Source organism: Daktulosphaira vitifoliae, unplaced genomic scaffold (genome assembly GCF_025091365.1).
Source record: "Daktulosphaira vitifoliae isolate Bord-2020 unplaced genomic scaffold, ASM2509136v1 Scaffold_1, whole genome shotgun sequence".
Classification (NCBI taxonomy): domain Eukaryota; kingdom Metazoa; phylum Arthropoda; class Insecta; order Hemiptera; family Phylloxeridae; genus Daktulosphaira; species Daktulosphaira vitifoliae.
The window spans coordinates 45,115,063-45,127,978 of NW_026099572.1; the positions used below are offsets into that span (position 1 = coordinate 45,115,063).

General features: G+C 27.5%; 2 protein-coding genes across 3 annotated transcripts; one reads left to right on the forward strand and one right to left on the reverse strand.

Annotated features, from left to right (window-relative positions):
• Nucleotides 1-464: 464 nt before the first annotated feature.
• Nucleotides 465-7,901, reverse strand: LOC126893717 (ras GTPase-activating protein raskol-like). The gene is given in 15 exon segments (XM_050664167.1): nucleotides 465-1,292; nucleotides 1,369-1,514; nucleotides 1,587-1,744; nucleotides 1,850-2,577; nucleotides 2,646-2,935; nucleotides 3,007-3,173; nucleotides 3,249-3,357; nucleotides 3,359-3,413; nucleotides 3,610-4,010; nucleotides 5,140-5,175; nucleotides 5,251-5,420; nucleotides 5,503-5,786; nucleotides 5,912-6,200; nucleotides 7,816-7,823; nucleotides 7,879-7,901. Coding segments are annotated over 15 exon segments (3,117 nt in total). The 3' UTR covers nucleotides 465-1,039.
• On the forward strand, nucleotides 7,681-12,067 carry LOC126899153 (E3 ubiquitin-protein ligase Topors-like). 2 transcript variants are annotated; one of them, XM_050673751.1, is made up of 9 exons: nucleotides 7,681-7,730; nucleotides 8,838-9,115; nucleotides 9,175-9,287; nucleotides 9,347-9,385; nucleotides 9,691-9,839; nucleotides 10,273-10,372; nucleotides 10,554-10,884; nucleotides 10,958-11,235; nucleotides 11,617-12,067. In XM_050673751.1, exons 2-9 carry the CDS (start codon nucleotides 8,864-8,866, stop codon nucleotides 11,987-11,989), a joined length of 1,635 nt encoding a protein of 544 aa, XP_050529708.1. In that variant the 5' UTR covers nucleotides 7,681-7,730; nucleotides 8,838-8,863; the 3' UTR covers nucleotides 11,990-12,067. The 2 variants fall into 2 exon arrangements, with proteins under 2 accessions (XP_050529708.1, XP_050529714.1); XM_050673757.1 differs by lacking the exons at nucleotides 7,681-7,730; nucleotides 9,347-9,385 and having other exon boundaries at nucleotides 8,805-9,115.
• Nucleotides 12,068-12,916: the final 849 nt, after the last annotated feature.

The following is a 12,916-nucleotide window of genomic DNA, read 5'->3' on the forward strand; positions in this document are numbered from 1 at the left end:
TTAATTAATTAATTAAATTAATTTCCATGCCATCAAGTTTTTATACAACAGATTTTATATTTAAAATTTATACGCATTGGATTTTGATAAAATATTAACCAATAATTTAATTCTTCTAGTTTTTAAAAAGTAAAGAATTTTTTTTATTTTTTTAAATATAACTTTAATACATGCACGTAGCCAGAAAATGTTTATTGGCCAATTTTTGGCCTTTGTATCATTTTCCATAATTTGTTTCCCATGAAAAGCTTGTCAGGGGACTCCCTCCACTCCTCCTTAGACTATATACTAATCTTACAAGTTCAAAATTTTACCATTGGTTGGTTATAAACAAATTGTTTTAAAGAATTAATACAATGTTTTGTCAACCTAATCTTTGGTACAAAACTTGTTGTACGTAAATAAAAATAACAACACTTAAAATATTTAAATAAAAAAATTTTTCATTTTTTTTTAAATGTATACACCCAATCAATATGAAAAATAAATAAAAAATAAACAATTCAACAACATAAATCTAACAGAAGTACAAAAAATAATAAATAAAACAAAAATAAGCAATGTCACTATTACACTTATTCATACAATAAAAATAGTACACTACATGTTTTGTTACAGGTTGGGTTATTAATAATACATAAGCCTTAATAACAAATATTTTAAAACTGTATAAGGAACATTAAGAAGCTAACTTACTATTATTCACTTATAATACACTCTGAAAAAAATTCAGTTATAAGGAAAAATATATTCATTATATATTAAATTAGACAGATAAATTCGAATCATTTAAACCTTAATTAAAAAAATAATCTGTTGTTTTATGAAATTTTATTTACAATTAAAAATATTTAAAAACACTTTATATTTCATAATACTTGATAATATTAAATTTTGATTTATATTGGTAATTTTAGATGAAAAAACCATTTCAAAATATTGTTTGTAGTCAATTAATATAATTAAATACAACACCAACAGATTCACTATTCCTTATAGTAGAATGAATTGTTAATATTCATTTTATAAATGAACATTTTTAACATAATGAACTCTTTAACTCGCCTAAATCAGCAAGAAGTCGATGGTTAATACTTGGACTTGGACTATTGGTTTTGTTGTTAACCTGATGTTGTTCTTTTAAATGACTTAAAGCATTTAATAACCTGTTGTTGGCTGCATCCAATGCAGCAATTTGATGTTCTTGTGCCTCAATAACTCGTTGTTTATGTGTTAAAGTATCAGATATTTTACGCTGTTTTCGTCTAAGTTCATCTTCTACAGACATCAATCTAAAAGAAATAATTATGTAATATTGTAGTTTGATATTTTAATATCATAATTATATTAATAAAAATTAATTCAAACCTTGCAATTATATTTTTCATATTATCCGGTTCATTATCAATTATTTCTGGCGAGTTTGGTTCAGATTGTAGTTGACTATTTGCTTGCTCTAACTTTAATTTAAGTATCTGTATGTTGGTCTGCTGCCGTTCAATTTCTTTCTGGTACTAAATAAATAGAAAATTTTTTTACAAAAGAAAAATATTAATAAATAAAAAATATTAAATTTTTTTAGTTACATTTAATTTATCAATAGTTCGATTTGTTTTTAAATTATTTGTAATATTTTGGTTTCTTGTATCATCATCTTCAGAAGAATTTTCTGACATTCCACGACTGGAATCTAAAGAAACACGTCTTCTAAGTGGCTTTTCAATCGAACTTACTATTTTAGCATCTAAATTGCAAGTATTAATTATTAACTTAATTAAGTTAAATTAATTTTTAAAATATCATAATTTGGCATGAAATTATGAAAATTCATAAATTTGATATTACTTACCAGATACACATTTCAAGTTGGTATTAATACCCTTAACTTTATTAGGAGACCATTTCCAGGCCATAGACCTAGCTGTACCACCATTACACTGAGGATTGTTTCTTGGGGCACGATAAGGTGGCAAAAATCTTGGAGCAACTTGGGAGATTTTATCAGTAGTTGGTATGTTTTCATCATCTGATGAACTACATGATCGAGGTCTTTGTTTTCTCTGATGATGGTGGTGATGATGATGATGGTGGTGGTGTTGATAAAGTGGGTTAACAAATGCTAAAGGAGGTAGGGTGGGATTACTATTAGCTACTGGTGGTTTATTGTTGGTGGTCAAATCAACTGAACTTGAACTCTGACTATATGCAGTAAAACTTTGATACCCTGATGATGCCACATTTGACAGAGTAGAAATTGACATTTGGCTTCCTTTTTGTTGCTGATCCATTTCAACACATGAATTATGACCATTATTTTGATGATGTGATGAATAGCCATTATAATTTGTTAAAGGCTCATCATACTTCATTTTAGGGCATAACTGTAGATTTGGAGAGCTTGGATTTGACGAAAAGAATGCATTACGAGGTAATGTTGAAGCTCGCGGGGTATTAGTCAATGAGTGTTTTTCACATAATAGAGTTGAACTACCCACTAAATTATTAGTGCTATTTAAAGAAGTTCCTTGTGTTGAACCGTATAATTTTTGGTCATCTTTAGAAGTTGGATCATTATACCTTTATCATAAAATTTTTTTTTTATTCTTATAATTTCAAAAAGAAAAATTCTAGTGTAATATGTATACCTGAATATATTTTGATGAAATACTGGTTGATAGGTATTATTTTGTTCAAATGGTTGATTTTCAATACAATTTAAAGGTGTTCTTCCATTAGGTGGCTGAGCTAAAGCTATTTGCACTGTTTCCAGTATTTTATGCAGCTTATCTACCTCTTGTAAACGTACAGGAGAAATTTTATCAGCACACTCAAGGAGTAATGTATGAAGTATACTGAGCTGTTTACCAAGATCAATATGTCCATCAAATTCTGTTGAATGAGTTTGCGGTGTAGAGTAACCATTTGGTATAGGACTCTAAAAAAATAAAAACATAAAATACACTTAAGTGATTTAATAAAATAACAATATTTTACAAATATTTTTACAGAAATTATTTTCAAGAAGGATTTCATTGAAACAGCTTCACGTTCTAAAAAATCATTCATAAATTCCATAAAGTTCTCCTTTCCTTGAAATCTCGTAAAATTAGCTAATGTTTGTAAAGTCGTTGCAACAAGAGTTAAATTTCTTGCTGCCTTTTCGTTAGGGTATTCTAAAAGAAAAATTTAAATATTAACTTGATACTTTTTGTTAGATAGAAATATTTAGCATTAAATTAAATAAATACCATGAGTAATATTAAACAAACTAGGTGATAGAATGGCTGGACACAAGAACCTTAAGAATATACAAGCTGATATCAAATTATCATTTATGTCATGACGTCCAGTTTCATTCTTCAGTTTCATGATTCATACGTTCCCTGAACCTTGTGAAGCACCCACGAAGTTCACTAAACGATAAAAAAATTATTTTTAATTTGTTATAAAATTATTAGTATGTTTTATGTCAGGCTTGTATTTAGAATTTTTTTAAAAATACATTCTATTATTTTTGCTTAAAATCGTTCTAAAAGTAACATTTTCTGTCAAAAATTTGCCTACATATACATATACATTCCTGATTTTATGTATATATTTAATACTTACAATGAAAATGAAGTGTGTGAGGATAATATTCTATTCCATGTAGTTTCAACAGCGTGTCTTAAATTTGCTTGCTGCTTAACTAAGTTTGATGAACTACCAGCTTTTAAAGGATCAACTTCACAATCAAATCCAGCTTGTAATAAATTAGACACAAGTTCTCCAACAGTTTCATGCAAATATTTCTCTCCTCTTAGTTTTAAATATGCTTCCATAGCTTTAGTAGCTAATGAATTTCCTCTGAATGTTAATAGATCATCTTCAACTTTTTCAATATCCATCATTACTATGTCAGATAAAAACTCTTTAGCTAAATTTTGTTTTTGCATAACATGAACCAAAGCAGTTGCAATATCTTCTTTGGTCTTGACTCCAACAACAGGTTCCAATATTTTGCAAGCGGGCTTTTATATTAGTAAATCGGCCTGTAACAACAACGTGGTTTGCCACATGCATAACGACTAGCTAGAGTAGCAAGGGTCGCCACCACCTAGGCGAGGTGTCATACCTATCAGATATGATTACCGGACCATAGGTGGAATTTAATTTTAAGTGAATTAAAAGTATAATCTAAGTTAATATGTCGTTATATGTATACATTACTATAATGCCTCGTGGTTTATAGAACACAATTATGACAATCAAAGTTGTATGTGGTTGATATGTAAAACATACCGTAGCCCGTGTCTAGATTAAGGAATAGGAATGAAATACACGCGAGTAATTAAGTTACTCGCGCAATAAAATAAATATTACAATTGAAATTAATAAGGAAATTTAATTTAATTGTTAAAAAAAGAAAATTAAGTTAAACATGGACAAAAATGCGAATGCATCAAAAACCATGTCTACAAATAAAGGCAATACAAATAAAATAAAATATTTAAACAAATAATATTACAAACATCACGGACGGTATTGGAACACATCCGTTAATGTTAACAGGAAATTAATGAAGAACACCAGGAGCGGTCTGGACACTCGCTCCTTAGCGTTGGCTAGAAGAAAAGGGAAACACGTGCTCTCCACACATAAACAAAATTAAGTTAATTTACAATAAAATAAAATGAAATAAAATAATTAATAAAATATAGCTCATTACATAAATATAATATAAAAAAGAAAAAGATACCCGGTCTCCGAAGAGACCCATCCGATGGTCTGGATGCTTCGCCGAAAAGATCTGGCCGTTCGCCGTTGGCGGCTCTACTCCATCATTGAAAAAATGTCAATAAAACAATAAACGTGTGCACCCTAGCACGGTCAATGACAGAAGAAAGAATAGAGAAGAGTCAACACCGATCTAACGGCAATTTCAAATCGATAACGGCCAGTCTTTTTGGAAGGGATCAATACTGATAAACAATTCGATTTTAATTATATTTCTCTTTTATCGCCTTATCTAGCGGTCAGAGGCAAAATAATGAGTGGTTGACACCGCTGTGTCAGAAAAAGGTTCTTTCGTGCGATAAAATAAATAAGTAGACATAACAAAAAATCATAAACGGTCCACCTTCGAATTTGTGACGTTACAATTTCACAGATTGTTTTATAATCAGTACACAAATACTATTAAATTAAAACAAAATATTTTCTTAAAATAAAATTATAACATAATAAAACACTTTACTAAAAAAAAAATACCTGTAAGAATTCTTGATAAATTTGAATAGGTAAGATATCAACACTTTGAAATCGGCATTTTACTCTTAAAGATGGTGGATCCTTTAAGTTTTTTTCAGTTACCACCGGATACCATTTTTCAGTAAGAAATCTCGAAGTAACATCATGAACTGGAATACTGACGGTACCTAAAAAATTTGAAGGAAAAAGGTTACATGTGATACATTTAAAAACTTAAAAGTATTTAATTAAAAATATTTTAAAACGTATCAACTAAGAAACTCTTGTCTTTCTTTTTTTTTCTTTCTCCTTCTCTATATAAGTGTATGTTTATTACATTCACTTGAGGCAAACTACTAAAATCGAAATGTTCTACCCAAAAGCATAACTCAGATTTTTGTTTAGACGATGTCCGTGCAAATAGGGTTTTATCCAAGCATAGTTTGCAGAAGTATTTCTTCTTATTTACTAATCCTTTTGCTTTTAAAATCCTAATTTTAAGGGAATTTTCTGTACGGCGAATGTGTTCTTGATCGGGTACTACTGACTTCCTCAAACTGTTAAAATGCAAATATTATATATAAACTTTTGTAAAACGTAATAAATGTATTTGATTTATTCTTTTAAGAACTTTCTTTCTTTCATAAAATCTTAGTAATTAATATACATGTAAACAACTGACCTGTACACCCATTTGTCACATTCTTCACCAGTTCGACATGAAAAGTACCGAGTGTTTCCAGCTGGCAAAGTAACTTGGAAACAGTTCTCTCTACCCAAAACCGACGGATGCAACGGTTTTATTTCGACACAGCTGCCGTTACTTAGGTCTAATGATTGCATGATGCTCTGTGATTGACTTGACAACAAAGATTCGTGTGAACGAGAAGTTCTTAACCACGGACCAATGGGACTAGCATTTCTAAAAAGAAAAAAATTTTTTAAAAATAACCAAATCAATATAACTTTTTTTTAAATAGATGCATGATATAATTACCTTTTATTTAGTATATTTTTTTTATAAATCTGACCCTAGACCTGCCCACAAAGGGGATTTAAAATGACAACTTTTTCACAAAAAATTTACTTTTTCAACTTAAATTTTGAAAGTGTTCCGGAAAATCTGACACTTTTATATATATCTTAAATTAAAGCTAATGTAATATACATTATCATGGAAAAAAAAAATTTCCGACTTTATTTTATCTTCACGGTGAAAATGGCTACCGAATGCTATTTTTGTATGAAAATTTTCGATTTTGTATTTTACATTTTTAACTTTGTTATGCTATAACTTTTTGAAAAATGTATGGATCAGTACGATTTTTTCATGAGGAGTAGTATTTATATACATCTTTCATTTGACATCCTGTTTTTTTTTAAATCGGACCATTTCCATATATACGAGGGGGGTTCAAATTAATACGAATTAATAATAAACTAAAAATTACTAATGAAAAAAAATATAGGATAAAATGAAAATTAAAAAACATATCAGCGGATGAAATCATAAATGAAATATTTCTGAATATTAGTATATTATAGGATATAAGAAATAACTATACGGAATATAGTTCTGAATATTTCAATTATAGTATCTATTTAAACACCAGAAGTTACATCAAGTGATATTATTTGATTTTTGTTTAAATGATTGATTTCGATATGAATACGAAAAAGTTATGACAAATTTAAGTAAAAATAATATTTTATAATTTAAGTAAAACTTGAAAAACGTTGGTTATTAAAAAGAAATAATTTAAGTATAACTTATAGTACATAACATAAGCTTTATTTTAACATATGTTTGAAACTCGGAGTATTTGAATTATTTTCAAAGGTTAAAATTTTGTGCAAAAATTGCTATTTCTGATTTTACTTATGTGGGCAGGTAGAGGGTCAAATTTCCAAAAAATTTTATTAAATAAAAGGGGTGTACCTAAGGTTATAAGGAAAATTATTTAGTTTCGTTTATTTTTCAAATAGTTATGGCAGTTTTAAGAAAAAAAAGTAAAATTAAAAAATTATAATAATTTATGTATATTATAACAAAAATATTATTGATAATCCACAAAAAAGTGAAATAAATTGTCATTTAGTAAACTTCCTATTAAGTAATATCGTTTACCAAAAAATTATTATAATTTTGATAACAATTTCACAATAAATTTCAATTTAATGATTCAAGTTCAGATTCTTAAATATTTTAAATCATTTTTATTAACCAGATAGTATTTATTTTTTTGTATAAATAACAAATAGGTTTTAAACATACATTTTATTGCTAGGTTTTTAGAATCAATAAATGTTTTATGATGAAATCAGTATATTACATTTATTAATTATTTTTTTTAGTAAGTAAATTTGAAGTTTAAAATTAATTATTGTTGAAATATTTTTAACATATTATATTTTTGAGGGATTAAAGAAAAAAAATTAACAAAGTACTGTATTTTGTTTTATTTTAAATGTTTATTACTTTTTCTGAATTTATATCAAATGTAAGTATAATATTTTTATTATAAGAACTCTATAACAAATTGTATTAACTGAATACTTTTCTATTTTATTAAAATAAGGCTATACTTGTTTGGCTGATGAATTAATAATTGACTATAATTATATAAAATATATTTTTAATTGGAAAACAATCTCGAAGACAGTTGTTCCATAATTGTCAATATTTAGAAAGTAAAATGATATATTTATTATGAATGAATACTTAAGATAAGTACTATAAAATTAATGTTACTTTTTAATTATATAAATAACATATTTTATAATTTTTTTTATTCTGAAATTTTGATAAATATCAGTTGTCAGAAATATCTAATATTACACTATATCTTTCATGAATAATAATAATAATATAACTGTCGTAACACAGGAAAGAGAATGATATAAGGTAAATGTGGAAATGTGTAACTGTGTGTACGAAGATGAATATGAGGAGGTGGTGCCTGCTGTCTAGGTATTCACGTGCGTGTTGTCGTACAGCAGTCACCGTGCTCGGCTGACACTCCGGGTTAGCTGTGGGTGTCGAAAGGCTGTTGTTATAGGAAGGGAGAATAAGAGTAACACCTAGGTATGAGGTGCAGACGAAGTGCAAGACACAAGTACTTCAAAGAGAGAACGGGGTAGCCAAGTATAAGGTGCAGACGAAGTGCAAGACACAAATACTGGGCGTACCAGATAAGGAATATAACAAAGTACGAGGTGCAGACGAAGTGCAAGACACAAGTACTCTGAAATGTCGAGGAAAAGAGTATATAGGTTAGAAAAGGAATAAACAAAGACTTTACTTTAAACAGTAAGCCGGACAGCGACAACCGAGTACTGAGACTGATGAATGACACAAGGCACTGGAGTCGACTGACCACGATGGTCAGGTCTATTGGGTTTTTATAATAATTACACTTATTGCCGATTTGGCAATAAATATTATTTGTTAATTCATCAGTCTCAGGCAGCGGATGTGCTGTCTGTATTTTATTAAAATAATTCTCACGATTATGAAAACGTGACACCATCACATAACTATTGTGATATTATTTACCAAAACATTATTTTTATATAATGCATTGTCACTTAAATAAACATATTTTCAGGTTAATATAGTTTTGCAATTTGTAATATGTCATTGAATAACAAGACTGAACCCTATAATGAGTCATCAGGTGTTCCAGTTGTGGATTTGTCTGATACCTCAGATGATGATGAATTAGCAGTAACAAAAAAAGTTGGTAGTAACCTAAGTGATCAACTAGAAAGGCCAAGAACACCTGAAACGCATTGTTCTATTTGTCTTGAAGAATTAAAAAATAAATGCTACTCAGATTCATGTTGGCATGTGTTTTGTTTTGAATGTTTAAAACGATGGTCAACTGTTAGTTATTAAAATAACCCACATTTAAGTATTACTATGTTAATTATTAATTCTTTTAGATTGAATCATCCTGTCCATTATGTAAAAAAGGTTTCAAATTTATAAATCATACATTCACAGAACAAGGCATTCATGAAACTTATGAGGTACCTATTCAAGACAGAGATGCATCGTAAGTAATTTATGGCATATTTTAAAATTTTTTATTTCATTAAATTTCTATTTTTTTAGACAAAGAATATTTTTACGTCCTTTTGCTGATGTTAATAGGTACGTTAAATACGATTTTAATTGAAATATAAAAATTGTTTTCATATAAACTGCTATATTTAATATTTTAAACCGGCATAATGATTTTTATTATGACCCATTATTTCTTTATGATTTCATACAAACTTGTTGTTTAAGAATAATACTATATTCTTTCATCGGCTTCATGTTTTAATAAATTTTACTCTGTATAATTATAAATTATTTTTTATATATTTAAAAATACTAATAAAATTTAATAGTCAATGTTGCCATTATGATAAAAATTGTGGAATCTATGTTGTAATTTACATTATATTTTTCAGAATGAATTTATTGTTGGATCTCGTGAGAAGGAATGAGAGACTAATAAGTGAACAAGATCTTGGTTACTCCCATTATCACCAAAGACAATTTCCAGCTGAATCAAATTTTACTGTTATTAACGGTCATCTTATACGGCGCCAAACTCATGGTAATTGTGTGAATCCAATGTGAATTAGACTTAAGAATTAAGTATATCTTTTGAAAAGATGTTTTAAAAATTAATTTTAGTATAAAAGTATTTTGTATTTATTCTCAATTATGTCTATAAATTCTACATCTATTAATCTTTGTTTTCTTGTTATTTAAATAAAACATTTTTACAGGTGGTTCTTAGAGTTTAAACTTTCACCATTGATATAAAATTATGGTAGTGAGAGTAGTGAAGGGGTGAATTTTCCTACTACTCTACATTCTCTATTCTTACATGACCCCAAATAAGTTTTTCTTCTATATTTGCACATTAAAAATGTTATAAGACCATAATTATTATTATGGTACCAACTGTATTGTGAATAAAGATCCTATATAGATCTATTTAAATATTATGTAACTCTTCTAACCTATAATTATTTGATTTTTAGGTCAAGCTATGAGAGTTCGTGTGTATACTGATAATGTTTGGGCTGAACCATTGCCTGATTTAAGTGGTCGCTTTAGAGATTGCAGTTCAGCATTTTATAGGTACCCAAGAGTTAATAATTAATAAGAGTATTGTTTATTATTAATATTAAATCTGATACTATCCTTTTAATTTTTCTTTAATAATTATTACCACAAAGAAATAGTATTATGTGTAAAATTAATTATACTTTGGTAATTAGTATGTATGAATTAATATCTTCATTATTATTTTCTTTTTTAGAGATAATCCAGCTCAAATGTACCGATTGGCTGGTTTTATTGCCCGGGATATTTCGGCCATTAGAGAAATAGAAAGATCTGAAGGTTTAAGATCTGATAATCCGAATGATGAAGACTATATTACAAATATAATTATGCAAACAATTTTAAATTATGAAATTCGTGAATCATTTACAACTGCTGTTTTAAGACCATTTCTTGGTGAATATACTGCACATTTTTGTCATGAGCTACATAATTATGCTACTAGTCCATATGATATGATTGGTTATGATCGTAATGTAAGATATAATAGTCGCCCAGGTTTTACATCACTTCAAAATGGTATAAATGTAAGTTAATATGCATTTAAACATATTTGAATATAGCATAATTTATCGTATTTATAACAATTTTTTTTATTAGACCATAGACTTACAAATTTCTGTTAATCCACCTACTGATGTTAGGACACTGCCATCATTGAACGATACAATTATTGTTGATTCTGAAAGTGATTCAGATTCAATTAGAATACAATATGCACAAGAACTCATTGTGGTAAGCAGTAGTATTAGTGAAGATTCAGATAATGAAATTCTTAGTCAACCATTCAGACCTGTTGATACATATGATTTTTCAATTAGAGATCAACCATCTACTTCTACAGGAATACGTAATTCCTTAGATCGTCCTACTAATAGGTAACTATTTTATATTATAAAAATTAATATGAAAAATATTTAGATTTGGTGATGATTTTCTTATGTTTTGCCATTATAACTTATGACAATGGTAAAGTCTTACCATATACAGGTGTTTCAGATCTAAATGACAAATCTTCAAATATATCTTAAAGTAAATTGTTAGTTAGGTCTAAAACACTGTATATTATATTATGGCATTTTATTTAGGAAAAGTCATAATACAGTTTCCCTGTTCTAACAAACAATATTCAAATTAATTAATTAAACAATTCTTAAATCATTTTTCTGTTGAATTATTTTTTACCATTTTTTTAATCAAGCCAAATAAATTGTTTTTATTTTATTTGTAGTACATCAATTTTTATTCTTTAATTTTAGGTATAATCTTAGACGAAGGAGATTATTTTCATCTCCACTAGCTGATACAGCTGGATGTCCTGTGCACTTATCTCGAATTGGATCTTCATCTAGTTCAAGACGAAGAAGATTTACAATAGAATCCTCATCATCTGATGATGAAGCAACTATTACTCATCAGCCACAAGCATTGCCCATGAGAGCTGATATAGTGTATGGAAAAAGGAAAAAGAAGGTAAAAAAGAGCAAACAGAATAAGAAAAAGAAAAATATGGATACTCCATCTGATGTACGTTTAAGGAGTAGAAGTCGATCATATTCAGGTTCATCATCTACTTCGGGTGATACAGATCATAGAGGTCATATTTCTGTTCAGCCATCAAATGATTTGTAGCTCAATCAAAATCCAATTGAAAATTTTTTTTTTTTTTTAATAATCTGATGTATTGTTAAACTACTCTTCAGTAAAATTGTATTTTATAATTAATAGTNTTTTTTTTTTTTTTTTAATAATCTGATGTATTGTTAAACTACTGTTCAGTAAAAATGTATTTTATAATTAATAGTTATTTGTCTTAATTTTAAATTGTATATGATTATATTTATTTAAAGTATTTAACTTATGATTAAATTGTATATAAAATTCAAACTAATGTATTGACATTATTTATCCTATAGATCTAATTTCTCCTATTTTTTTAATAAAAAAAAGTGAACCCCAGTGAACATTAAGAGTTCAATTGGGTTCAAAAATCGAACAGCTTATAACATCACAACATATTACATGTAAAAATCTATTTATAAGAACTTTTTCATAGGATTTTTAAAAGATTTGATTTGTTTTATTATATACACTCTTGTATCACTCTAATGAATATAAATATTTCATTATTAATTATTCACCTTATATTCGTTTGATTTTTTTATAAACAAAAAAATCTAAAACAAGTTTTGCCTACCACCAATTAGTTTTAATGAATATATTAGCTTCAATGCGAAGCTGAGAAGGTATTAATTTTACCATGATCTGTTAATTAATTAATTAATTTTTTTTTTTTGTGTCTGTCACTACATTTTCTCAGCTCTTACTGGACCGATTTCTTTTAACAATACGTCAAAAGATCACAAATCGTATCAAGTTGAAGACATTACCCTTAAAAATTGAAAAATTTTCCCTCATTCCCCGCAAATGGGGAAAATCTCCAAAAATATTACAAATTTAAAAATNATCCAAAAAAATTACAAATTTAAAAATCGCTAATTTTATAAATTTTGTCATTTTTTTTTCTTAAAACTTCCATAACTTTTTCAAAAATAAACA

Excerpts from the sequence above, each read along its gene's own strand:
- LOC126899153 (XM_050673751.1), top strand. The coding sequence starts at position 8,864 with ATGTCATTGAATAACAAGACTGAACCCTATAATGAGTCATCAGGTGTT. Across the intron at positions 10,373-10,553 it reads TGCAGTTCAGCATTTTATAG|AGATAATCCAGCTCAAATGT; the intron begins GTACCCAAGAGT and ends TTTCTTTTTTAG. Across the intron at positions 10,885-10,957 it reads CACTTCAAAATGGTATAAAT|ACCATAGACTTACAAATTTC; the intron begins GTAAGTTAATAT and ends TTTTTTTATTAG.